The following is a 12,841-nucleotide window of genomic DNA, read 5'->3' as shown; positions in this document are numbered from 1 at the left end:
GCTGGGAATATGGCCTAGTGGCAAGAGTGCTTGCCTCGTATACATGAGGCCCTGGGTTTGATTCCTCAGCACCACATATACAGAAAATGGCCAGAAGTGGCGCTGTGGCTCAAGTGGTAGAGTGCTAGCCTTGAGCAAAAAAGAAGCCAGGGACAATGCTCAGGCCCTGAGTTCATGGTCTAGGACTGGCCAAAAAAACAAAAACAAAACATTGCACACTTGTTACAGTCATTTATTTTCTTTAATCCTATGTGATTGAGTTCTCTGGTGCACACTAAGATATGACTTCGACTTATAAAACTCCCCATTTGCTACATTCACAATGTTTCTCTCCTGTGTGTATTCTCTGATGCACACTGGGGCATGTCTTCTGGGTGAAAGATTTTCCACATCACATGCAAACGATTTCAATGTGTCTTCTCTGAACAGTAAGGTGGTCCCTTTGGGGTGAAAGGCTATCTACATTTGTCACATTCATAAGGTTTCTCTCCTGTGTGTGTTCTTTGATGCAAAATAAGGGATGACTTGTGTCTGAAAGACTTTTCACATCTGTTACATTCATAAGGTTTCTCTCCTGTGTGTATTCTCTGATGAACACTAAGGTATGCTTTCTGGGAAAAAGACTTTTCACATTTGTTACATCCGTAAGGTTTTTCTCCTGTGTGTGTGCTCTGGTGCCTGCTGAGAGCTGATTTCCAGTTGAAAGATTTTCCACATCTGCTACATTCATAAAACGTCTCTCCTGTGTGTCTTCTGTGATGAACAGTGAGCCATGCCTTCTTGCTGAAAGACAATCCACATTTGCTACATTCATATGGTTTTTCCCTTGTGTGAATTCTCTTATGCTTGCTGAGGGCTGACCTCTGGGTGAAGGACTTTCCACATTTGTCACATTCATAAGGTTTCTCACCTGTGTGTGTTCTCTGATGCCTCATGAGACCTGACTTCCACCTGAAGGACTTTTCACATGTGTCACATTTATAAGGTTTCTCACCTGTGTGAATTCTTTCATGCCCGCTCAAACTTCTCTTCTGACTGAAGGTTTTCCCACATTTGTTACAGTCATAAACTTTCTCTCCTCTCTGTGTTCTCTGACGAACAGTAAGGCGTGCCTTCTGGGTGAAAGACTTTCCACATTGGTTACAGTCATAAGGTTTTTCACCTGTGTGAATTTTTTTATGCCTGTAGAGTCCTGATTTATTGGTAAAGGACTTTTCACATTTTTTACATTCATAAGGTCTCTCACCTGTGTGTATTCTCTTATGAGCAGTAAGGTATTCCTTCTGGGAGAAAGACTTTCCACATTTGTTACATTCATAAGGTTTCTCTCCTGTGTGGGTTCTCTCATGAGCCCTAAGATTTGCCTTCTGGGTGAAAGACTTTCCACAATTGTTACATTTATAAGGTTTCTCTCCTGTGTGACTTCTCTGATGCCTCCTGAAAGCTGACTTCCAGGCAAAGGTATGTCCACATTTGTTACATTCATAAGGTCTCTCTTCTGTGTGTATTCTCTTATGAGCAGTAAGGTATTCCTTCTGGGAGAAAGATTTGCCACATTTGTTACATCCATAAGGTCTCTCTCCTGTGTGTGTTCTCTCATGAGCACTAAGATATATCTTCTGGGTGAAGGACTTTCCACAATTGTTACATTCATAAGGCTTCTCTCCTGTGTGTATTCTCTCATGAATACGAAGATATATCTTCTGGGTGAAAGACTTTCCACAGTTGTTACATCCATAAGGTTTCTCTCCTGTGTGTGTTCTCTCATGCATACGAAGATTTGTCTTCCAGGTGAAAGACTTTCCACATTTGTTACATTCATAAGGTTTCTCTCCTGTGTGGGTTCTCTGATGAGCACTAAGATTTGTCTTCTGGATGAAAGACTTCCCACAATTGTTACATTCATAAGGTTTCTCTCCTGTGTGAGTTCTCTGATGCCTCCTGAGACCTGACTTCCACTTGAAGGAATATCCGCATTTGTTACATTCATAAGGTTTCTCCCCGGTGTGAGTTCTCTGATTCCTGCTGAGAGCTGACTTCTGGGTGGAAGATTTCCTACATTCCCCATTTTTATAGGGTTTCTCTCCTATGTGAGTTTGAGGTTGGGAAGTCAGGTGTGACTTCTGAGCGCTAGATTTTGCACATTTGTTATGCTTATTGGAATTTGCCTCTGGATATTTGCTCTGATGTCTTGTAAGGTCTATTTCCTTACTGAAAGATTTCTCACAATCATTACATGAACAGGGATTGTCTTCTGTGTGTATTTTCTGATGTGCAGTGATTGTAGGTCTTAAGTTTAATGTTTTTCCACAAACGGTACATTCAGTTGTGCTCCTCTCTCGAAGTATTTCTTGAACAGGGAGAGCACACTTACCATAGTCTTTTTGTCTATATTCATTATGGTTGTAGGAGAGCTCTCTCACACAAACATAATTATGTCTAAAGAATATGCTCTCTGAGTTTAATACTGTCCCTTCACTACCACGTTCAAAATATTGCTGTTCATTTGGGCTCCCAGAATGTTGGCTAAAAGGCTCCATATGTCTGAGGGACTGTTCAAGTACATGAGAGACACCAGGCCTGGATTCAGCATGCATCGCTTCAGGCTCAGTATGGAGAAGCATGTTCTGACATGCAGTGGACTCCTCAGTCCTCATTCCTAAGGAGTTCCCATTATTCTTACTCAGCTCCGACATGTGTTCTGAGCACAAACCAAAAGTTCTTACTAATCTCACTCTTTCCTCCACTGTGTTGCTATTGGTAACTGTTCTTTCACACAGACATTCATCTGGACTTTGCTGGCATAAATTAATCACATCATCCACTTCTTGCACATCTAAAATGATTCACAGAAAAAAAGAAACACACATGAATGAGTTCCAAACATTTCTTAATGTAAAGATAAGACATTTCAGATTTTAAGAGATCAATACTTTTAATTAATTTAGGGGAAATATATTCTTTTCTCCATAATGAGTTAATTAAGAAATTAAAGCTGACATTTCACAATTAAAAATAAGGATTTTCTGAGTTCAAGTTTTTTCTTCTTTTTATATCAGAGGAAATGTGTACTCAAATCACTCAACTAGTTACTCCTGTAGTTTTAAGCCAAATATCTGCCCTTTGTATTCCTCTGGGTGTTTGTTTGTTTATTGGTTTTGTTTTTTTGTTTTTTACAAATATTGTTTTGTTTTGCTGTAAGAGAACAGTTGGTTTGTTTTCTTCTATCTGCTTGAATTAATTTGTATTTTGTGCTTCTTTGCTTTTCAACCATTAGGTTAGGAACCAGAGTATTTTCTAGACTCATAGACCACAAGGCTGTTTTATACATCCCCTTGCCTTTCACCTAAGCAGGAATGGTTCCTAATAGTGAGGATTGAGACATAAATTTCTTCAGTTCTAACTTCTAAGAATTGCTATAGTTACCTGTGGGATTTTAAAATTTGCTTTTCCCCATCTCAAAGTCTTGTGGAAATTCCTTTGCTGACACCCCTACCCCTTAGAACCATAGAAGACAAAAGATACTGCACCTCATCACCTAGGTAATCATCCTCTCTAGACTAAAGGTTTTGATTCTCAATCCCAATCTCTGCCCACCACCACTGATAAACTCTTTTCCTTATCTGAGGATAGCAGTCCTGGCAACCTCCTTATTTCCTCATACCTACATAGTCCTACTTCCAAAGAAAAGGAGATATCTTATAGATTTCTCACTTCCTTTTTCAAAAAATTTTTAGAATAATTTCCACAAAGAGAAAGAATTGCTTTGTCTCTACTCCCACACAGAATTCAATGCATCTCCACACGAATTCTTGATTCCCAAGTCTTTGAAACAAAGGATTACCTAGTTCTTTGCCACACACAGGACTTAGGAGGAACTAGGAACATTATTTCTCAGTATAGCTCAACATCAACATACCAACTGGGCTCTGGCTCTCATATCACTGTGTAGGATGCATTAATTTACCTGTGAAATTCTTGTCTGGGGCTTCTCCCATCCATGGTTCTATACCTTGTTCCAGCTTGACAATCACTTTAGGTTTAACAACACAATGCCCTGTTAATAAGAAATAGTGAAGAACTATTGCTCATGCTGGGTCATGCTTGGTGTTATGATCGCAGATATCCTGGTAGAGAAGGTTGCTCCTTTATCTAATTTCTTTTTCTCACCAGCTCCATGGTTGACTTTCCCTATAAATACCTGATTTCAACTAGTGATTTCCAGATCATATTTCCAATAGTAATATATATTCTAGTCTAAACTTATTACCTATTACATTCACCTCAACTTTGACCAGACAGTCCCCTGTTAATTCAACATAATGAGAACTTTTGTCAAACTGCTTAAAGAATAAAATTGCCTCAAGTTATATAATGAAGTTGAAATTTTTCTTAGAAAGAAGTGATACTTCCCATAGACTGGAAACTTAACACCTAAATATCATTGAACCTGATACTAAGAACAAAATTCTTGATTTTGTCAGTTAATGTGACTTTTGCTCACCCAAGGACGCCAGGTTGCTGTAGGTCTCCAGCATTACATCTCTATACAAGGTCCTCTGAGCAATGTCCATGTCCTGCCACTCCACAGAGCTGAAGTACACAGCCACATCATCAAATGACACCAGCTTCTGTAACAATACATTTCCATCAGGTAATTATCCCTGAGTCATGAGAACACCAAGTTCATATTTTCATTCTTCTGCATGTATATTTTTGTCTTACATAAAATGTTTGGAGCTTGCTCTGTTATATGGAAGAAAGAAAAATCAAAGTAGAAATATCTGCCTCTATATTAACTTGGTAATTACTAATACAAGGTTTCCCTAATATTTCAGAACACATCTCTAGTGCTAGAAAAAAGAGATACATTAAAAATTCTAAGGAGGTAATAATCTGGCATGACAACATTAAGTATAAGTAAGTGTCTAGAAGACTATATAGCTTATTTTGATGATATTAACTATACATCAGGGCAACAGTGGAGTTAAAAAATATTTCTTCCTGAATTTTCACATTCTGCCTCACTGAAAAATCTGTTTAGATCTTCTATATAAATGTGCTCTCATAAACAATCAGAACATAGTCCAGACCTCACAAGAAAACATACCACATTAGTAGAACTATCAAAAGCACAGTGTGCATACGTGGGTGTTAAATGGAGTATCAGTACTCAAGAATCTAAGTAATGATTTGGTACTTATAAGACATGACTTAGTTCCCAAAATAAAAATATCCTATGTTCATTTCTTGTTATTTAATTCCCAAAGATTGAATGAAGTATGGTCATACATAGGTACTCTGATATGTTGTTCCTACATATAAAGAACTGCTAGCATGTACTTTTGTGAACATTACCCACCTGCTACAATACAGAACACAGATGAGAAGGGAATAAAATGTTCTGTGACCAGATTTGCATTTTAAAAGGCCCTCATGGAAGGATGGAGGGAAAATGGATAGAAACCTAAGGAACAGTCAGATGACAAAAAATACAAACAAACAAACAAAACAAACAAACAAAAAAAACTAGGTGAGACATCACCACCACCAGCAGGACAGAGAAAAATGAGAATAAAGTAGAGGAATGAGATCCAAAAATGTGAAGAAAAATTTAAAGGCTGGAATAGGATATAGTACTAATTGATTGTGCAGCCATTAGAAGGAGTTTTGCCTCCCACATTGATCCCTGTTACAAATTAAGAATGGATAACAATCCCTTCAATCCAGCCAGAAATAAAGACTAACTAACACATAAAAAGGAAATATAGGGCTGGGAATGTGGCTCAGTGCCTAGCATGCATGAAACCCTGGGTTCAATTCCTCAGCACCACATAAACATAAAAAGCCAGAAGTAGTGATGTGGCTCAAGAGGTAGAGTGCTAGCCTTGAGCAAAAAGAAGCCAGGAACAGTGCTCAGGCCCTGAGTCCAAGCCCCAGGACTGGTAAAAAAGGAAATATATCTGTGAAGTGTTGAAAGAAAATAACCTTCAGTTCACAATCCACTGGTCAAAGCAATGCTTCAGGATATTTTCAGGGAAAGATAATTCATGAATAGTACATCTGCACTTTGAGTGCTATAAGAAATTATCCTGGGCTGGGAATATGGCTTAGTGGTAAAGTGTTCACCTCATATACATGAAGCCCTGGCTCGATTCCTCAGCACCACATACATATATAGAAAAGGACAAAAGTGGTGCTGTGGCTCAAGTGGTAGAGTGCTAGCTTTGAGCAAAAAGAAACCAGGGAGGGGCTGGAGATATGGCCTAGTGGCAAGAGAGCTTGCCTTGTATACATGAGGCCCTGGGTTCGATTCCCCAGCACCACATATACAGAAAACGGCCAGAAGTGGCGCTGTGGCTCAAGTGGCAGAGTGCTAGCCTTGAGCAAAAGGAAGGCAGGGACAGTGCTCAGGCCCTGAGTCCAAGGCCCAGGACTAGCAAAAAAACAAAAACAAAACAGACAACAACAAAAAATTAAAAAAAAAAAGAAATTATACTGCTTCAAAAAATTAACAAATATACACATAGGACAAGGTCATTTAAGTAGTAAGTGTGTGGGTAGGTATAAAGAATGTACAGAACATTTGTTTTATGTAATCTCTCTCAAAGGAAAATTTACAGCACCCTATTTGTGACTCATAATGCATGAAGATTCAATATGTAAACACACAAACACATTAAAACAAAGTATATGGACTAGGAATATGGATCAATTAATATTGTACTTGCCTAGAAAATATGAATCCCTGAGTTCAAAGCATTAATTCCACTAAAACAATTAAAACTACAATAGATTACGTTTATAAATGGAATTATTCCAACAAGTAACTATATTCCATGATGTTATATGAGGTAATACCATTTCAGTGAAGTACATTTTCTATGTCTACCACAACCAAGAATCAGACTGGATGGGAATTTTATTTTCTTGAAGTTCTATAGCAAAACAACAATTTTCCTACAGGTTTTATTTCTTCTGAAGTTCCATCCTTCAGCCTGAAGATGGCCTTTGTTCTGTACATAAAATCTCTGCTTTCTTGTTTATGAAGAAAACAGCCAAACTACCAGACTACATTAGGGCTCATTCATAATAGCCTTTTCAAAGGAATATATTAGGCCTTGCATATTTGTGAGTCCCACAGATTCAACCAATCATAGAACAAAATACATGAAAAAGTATGGCAACTATATAAGCATCCAGTCTTTGAGAAAATTGTCAGTACCCTCTGAACAATGCAGCAGGACGACTTTATATAGGATTTAAATTGTAATATGAATCACAGATGGTTTGCACTGTATAGAAGAATGTATGAGGTTTTATTAGAGGTATTTACAGTGTATAGAAGGATGTGTGCAGGTTATATGCACACACAATAGGAAATAAGTATCAGATGAGATAAACAGAAAGTAAGTAGCAAAATGGCCATCCTAAATCAAACCGCATCAATATTGTTATATAAATATAGTAAATATATAAGGTATTGTCTGACTTGACCAGAAGAAAAGAAAAACCCAATGGTATGCTATCCAAAGAGACATAGTCATAGATATAAAAATAAACAAATAAATACAAAGATACCATAAGGAAAAATCAATAATGAAAAATACAAAGATAGTTGCTTAATGAAGAAAACCTACCATAGTTAGATTAGCTATTATTATTATAAATAAAATACAACACTTAATTTGAAACATGAAATATTTGTTTAGGTTGAATATTCATTTCTATATAAGCCAAGAACAATAATCTCATTTTATTGTATCCAATTCACTATTAATGTTAAATGTTCAGCTAAGAAAAACTAACCATAGGATACTGGGGCCTCTGGCTCAAGACTGTCCTAGCACTAAGGAGGATGAGGTCTGGAAGCCAGTCTGGGCAGACAAAGCACTGGGTCAAACCAAAGAGTATTTGAAAGTGTCATATAGTTCCATGAATTAGAAGACAACAATGATAACAGTAATTGGGTGCACAAAAAATGGTAACCACATTCTGATCACGGCACCAATAGTATCCCTCCCTTACAAGGTGGCGAGCACAAGAATCCAGTGTGAGGCCCCTGGCATTCAGAAGTGTCTTGTCCAAATGTATAGTCAGCACCACATGGTGAAATACCCCATCCACCATGATCATGTGGATCTGATCATCACAGATCACACCTCACCCTTGTGTGGAACTGAAGGAGTGAAAGAAAAATGTATTCACTGATATTAGCCGCATATTCTGCTTCTGTGAACCTGCTTGCTGTCCCCTCGCCCCCCACCGTGGGCCACCCCTGCCCCTTTTTCCCTAGAAGCAAATAATGCGGTTCCGACAGCTGGGTGACAAATACCATTAGAAACCCTTCCAGGAAGAGCCTCTGGCCAAGTTTGAAGTTTCCAGAACAGCAATAAAACGTTCTGAGAACTACCCCACCTCGGGGGAACGTTTCGGAATGCTGTCAGGTCGCCTTAATCCTAAAGTAACCTGTAGTTAGGAAAAACCAGATGCGGGCAAACATAGATGTGAGTCAAGATACGGAACCAAGAGACCCCCTAGACTTCCTAACCAATCATGTAAGAGAGCATTCTCCAGTAACCAATCCTGTAAAGCCAAATGCATATGAACTCATGCGACCCCTGCTTATGATTTTTTGGTCTTTAAAAATCCCCCACTTTGGGCTGGGGATATAGCCTAGTGGCAAGAGTGCCTGCCTCGGATACACGAGGCCCTAGGTTCGATTCCCCAGCACCACATATACAGAAAACGGCCAGAAGCGGCGCTGTGGCTCAAGTGGCAGAGTGCTAGCCTTGAGCGGGAAGAAGCCAGGGACAGTGCTCAGGCCCTGAGTCCAAGGCCCAGGACTGGCCAAAAAAAAAAAAAAAATCTCCCACTTTGAGAGCTAGGGGCCGCTCATCCACACCCACTGCGCCGGAGTGCTGGCGGATGGCCCGAGCTCCTTAGCTTGCTCTCCATAAAGTCCCTTTGCCTGTGCATGGGGGTCTCATTACTCTGAGGGTCATCACGGGAGTCTCCAATTCTGGGCATTTCAGAACTTCTTGTTAATGATCCAGAGCTCTTATGTGATCAGTGTATCTAGGATGGAGGGAGCCCCCATGGAGGCAGAGCAGAACATCTGTCCATCGACTAAAGCTCTAAGTGGAAGATAATCAAATAGACCTGTAAAATACTTCCAAACATTGGCGTTTCCATACCTGCGTTTCCTCATGAAAGCCATAAACTTGGGTAATTTGTCGGCTTTCATGATTTCCTCTCAGTACTGTCATGTCTTCAAGATATGGAACCTTGAATGCTACAAGAAGAGTCACAGTCTCTACAGAGGAATAAGCTCTGTCTACAAAATCAACCATGTTTGTCTCTGCACAATAGTTCGCTGATTTTCCACCTAGACTGAATTGGCCATTTCCACCTCCAAAGACAGTAAAGGGACAACGAATTTCTTGCACAACTGATTCTTTTGTTAAAATTTCAGCCTTTTCTTTCACGCAGCGTCCACTTGGTTCTTACTCAGCTGTTTACACTCATTCAGCTACTCTACCCACTGGCCCGGCTCCTTGGTGAAAGTCTTGTCTTCCATGGTGGCCACCCGCTCCTCAGGGACTCCCCAACACCAGCCTCCCTGCCCCTTCCCATCCCTGCCCTTATGGTCTCTTGCCTCCCTAGTGGCCATAGCCAGCTCCCGGGGGAAGAACAAAGAGCCTCAGACTGTGGCCACAAGTCCCTGCCCAGCTCAAGCACAGCTGGCTGCTATGGGGCAGCACCTAAAGGAGAGCCCCACCTAGCGTGACTGAGTAGCCAGGAGGTCCATGTGGGGCACTAGGAAGTGCAGGAGCTCAGTTCAAGTGCTCACTTGTCCATGACCTCAAAATCTGATTTTAAAATTGGAAAAAGGATTCAAGAGATTGTTCTAAAAAGAAAATGGACAATTAGTTGATTAACATATGAAAGGAGTTCAATATCAACAGTCATGAGAAAAATTCAAATCAAAACCACAATAAAATACCTACTTTATACACCTTATTATGGACATAGCTTGAAAAGCAAAACTCTCTCTCTCAACAAAAACCCTCCAAAATCTAAGATGTACTGGGAAGAATTTGAAAAAATTGTGAACCTTGGTGCATTTCTGGCAAGAATGCAAAACAAAGAAGGGGTAGAGAATACTAAAAAGAATTAATTCCAGAATTACACAAAAATATGGCCTAGCCCTTCTCTTTCTAGGGTTGTACCCAACACAGGAGAAAGCAGGGACTAGAACAAATATTTAGAGGATCACTTCAGAACAACTGCTCACTAGACCCAAAAGATAGAAGCACGTAAAATGATAGATAACTGTGCTAGAAAGGAAGAAAATTCTAATGTGTTACAGCAGGGATGAACCTTGAATGCAATGAGCTAAATAAAACAACCCATCTCAAGGGAACAGCCATGTATGATTTCCCTTTATGAGCTTCCAAGGAAGAATGATAGTTCCAGACATGTGTAGAGAAGAACAAGAGCTGCATATTTAATGATTATACAGCTTCATACATGAAAGCTGAAAAATGCTATAGATGGAAGGGATGGCTACACAACAGTGAGGCCATATGTAATATCAGTGAACTGCCTAAGAATGGTTAATATAAGCAGACAGGATGAAAGACACCTATGCTCCCAGACTTGGGAAATTCAGGAAGCCAGCCTAGGCTACCAAACAAGTTCAAGAGTGTACCTGGACTGCATAGCAAGCAAGACCTGTCTTCAAAAGGAATAAAGAAAAATCAAATTTTGGATTATGTGAAATTTATCAGATTTGTAAGTGACTTATCTATTTTACCTACTAGATACACATTATTATCATCTGTGCACCTTCTTTTATTCTTTGTATATCTTTTCATTGACTGCCCCTACAATGTGTCACATTTATTCCAAAAGGATTTCTTCCAGTAGATTCCTAATTGCCACACATGTTGACTAGTAGAAAAGGTCTTGAGGGATCCAAGTTTATTACTGAGTGAATGTCTTGCTGACATTGCCCCCAGTGAAAGCTTGTATATGAAAAAAATAGTCACTGTATTGTTTATTATCAAAACCAGCTTCTAGCTTATACTAGCAGCAAATAAAAATATTCAAATGGAGTGAGAAGAAAAAAAACACTGCAGTACCACATCAAATGAGGTTAGACCAGAGAAAGATGACAGAGGCAAGAGAAATCAATTTTTTTTGCTATGCATCAGTGGATAGAAAGTGGTAATTTTCCTATATAAGGGTTAAGAAAAATGTCAATTCTTAGAGCCACCTGAGTAAAGAATTGATCAGTATGAAAAATGAGTTCCTGGGACAGCACCCAGGCCCAGAGTTCAAGCCCACAACAGACAAAAAAAAAAAAGAATTCCAGGATAGAGCATTTGAAGGAAAGAAAAAGTCAGAGACACAAGGAAGGGAGATGCAGGTTGATAGAAAGAGAGACATATAAACAAAGAGAGAACAAGAGAGAAATAAAGAAAACTAGCAGCCAGGTACCAGTGGCTCATGCCTATAAAATCCTACCTACTCAGGAGGCTGAGATCTGAGGATTGCAGTTTGAATCCAGCCCAGGCAAGAAAGCTTTTGAAGAAAACACAACTCTAAAGTCTATTGCATTCCTCTTGGAAGCAGACACTAACAAGAAATATGTATGGATAGTACTTTTAAGTACCTATGGCTTACTCAGTCCTCTAGAACATTGGAAGGTGTTTGCGACCACACTATTCTGGTCACTCCAGTAAAAGTTCATTAAGATAGCTTGATTTTACTAATCAGGACAAAGAACTTTAACCTTCCTGGAGAAGTCACCTCCTTGGTGTCACTGAATCATATAACAAGTGTGCCTGCTTTTTCTTACATCAGAAAAACTAGAAACAAATTGAAGCAAATCTGCACTCAACTTACATAGAATGTAATATTTTACAATCTGCTAAATCTATAGGCCATCTTTATCTTATTTATGAATATTTTCCTGAAGCTGAGTCTATTTTTCCCTTTTAAATCTTGGACCCCCCCCATTAAGTTCATAAAATGGAATGTGAAACAAAGTGAAAAATAAGCAACTCACCAGAGATCCATTCATATTTGGTTGCTGTTGACAATAAACAGAAGCTTCTGGAAGCATAGCTGGGCATGAAGGTAAATGAAGTAGTCAGGAAAGAACCAGTGTGACTTTGCTCCAGAGTTTCCTCATCAAAACATTCTAAATGGGCTGGAAAAGAATAAAGCCTTCTTATGAGAGGAATCTTTTATGTCTCAAGTACAGCATTAAATCCTCCACTGAAGATGAATCCTTAGAATACTAGTTGGTTCATAAGTACCATAAAAAGCAATTCAGTTCTAGGTTAATATACATACAAGATTCATAAAAACTATTTCCACAAAACATAATTGAATAATTGGAACCAAAAAGACATATTACATCTTCACTAAAGTTAGTACTGAAATACACATAGGAATGTGTGAACTATTTTTATACTAAAGCAAAGGTATCCTAGGAATCCGTTGGGCATTTTCACTATACCTCATTCATTTACATATTTAATACCATGGAAAGCATGTGTGTTATCACTCAGTATGCCTCACCCAAAGTTATACATATTTCTCGTGGTATATGTTTCAATCATAGTTCTCAAATGGCACATTTCCCTGAATCCAAACACTCAGAGCACCCTTTTGCAATGACTTGCAATTTGCCATTTAACCTGCTTTGGCCAATAGGACATCAGTAAAGATGATGTAAAAACACAGGTTTGAGGGCTGGGGATATAGCCTAGTGGCAAGAGTGCCTGCCTCGGATACACGAGGCCCTAGGTTCGATTCCCCAGCACCA

The 12,841-nt window shown here is 39.2% G+C and overlaps 1 protein-coding gene and 1 pseudogene across 1 annotated transcript; both read right to left on the bottom strand.

The window, feature by feature from the left end:
• Window positions 1-330: 330 nt before the first annotated feature.
• LOC125349421 (zinc finger protein 345-like) lies at window positions 331-12,271 on the bottom strand. Its single transcript, XM_048343557.1, has 5 exons — window positions 12,077-12,271; window positions 4,505-4,631; window positions 3,968-4,057; window positions 1,607-2,836; window positions 331-1,444 (listed from the first exon to the last, which is right to left on the bottom strand). Exons 1-5 carry the CDS (start codon window positions 12,131-12,133, stop codon window positions 456-458), a joined length of 2,493 nt encoding a protein of 830 aa, XP_048199514.1. The 5' UTR covers window positions 12,134-12,271; the 3' UTR covers window positions 331-455.
• LOC125349435 lies at window positions 7,627-9,580 on the bottom strand (annotated as a pseudogene).
• Window positions 12,272-12,841: the final 570 nt, after the last annotated feature.

Source organism: Perognathus longimembris, chromosome 3 (genome assembly GCF_023159225.1).
Source record: "Perognathus longimembris pacificus isolate PPM17 chromosome 3, ASM2315922v1, whole genome shotgun sequence".
Lineage (NCBI taxonomy): Eukaryota > Metazoa > Chordata > Mammalia > Rodentia > Heteromyidae > Perognathus > Perognathus longimembris.
This window is presented reverse-complemented; position numbering and strand designations above follow the sequence as displayed.

Excerpts from the sequence above, each read along its gene's own strand:
- LOC125349421 (XM_048343557.1), bottom strand. The coding sequence starts at position 12,133 with ATGCTTCCAGAAGCTTCTGTTTATTGTCAACAGCAACCAAATATGAAT. Across the intron at positions 4,058-4,504 it reads CAGCAACCTGGCGTCCTTGG|GGCATTGTGTTGTTAAACCT; the intron begins GTGAGCAAAAGT and ends TCTTATTAACAG. Across the intron at positions 1,445-1,606 it reads CACCCAGAAGATATATCTTA|CTTTCAGGAGGCATCAGAGA; the intron begins GTGCTCATGAGA and ends CCTGGAAGTCAG.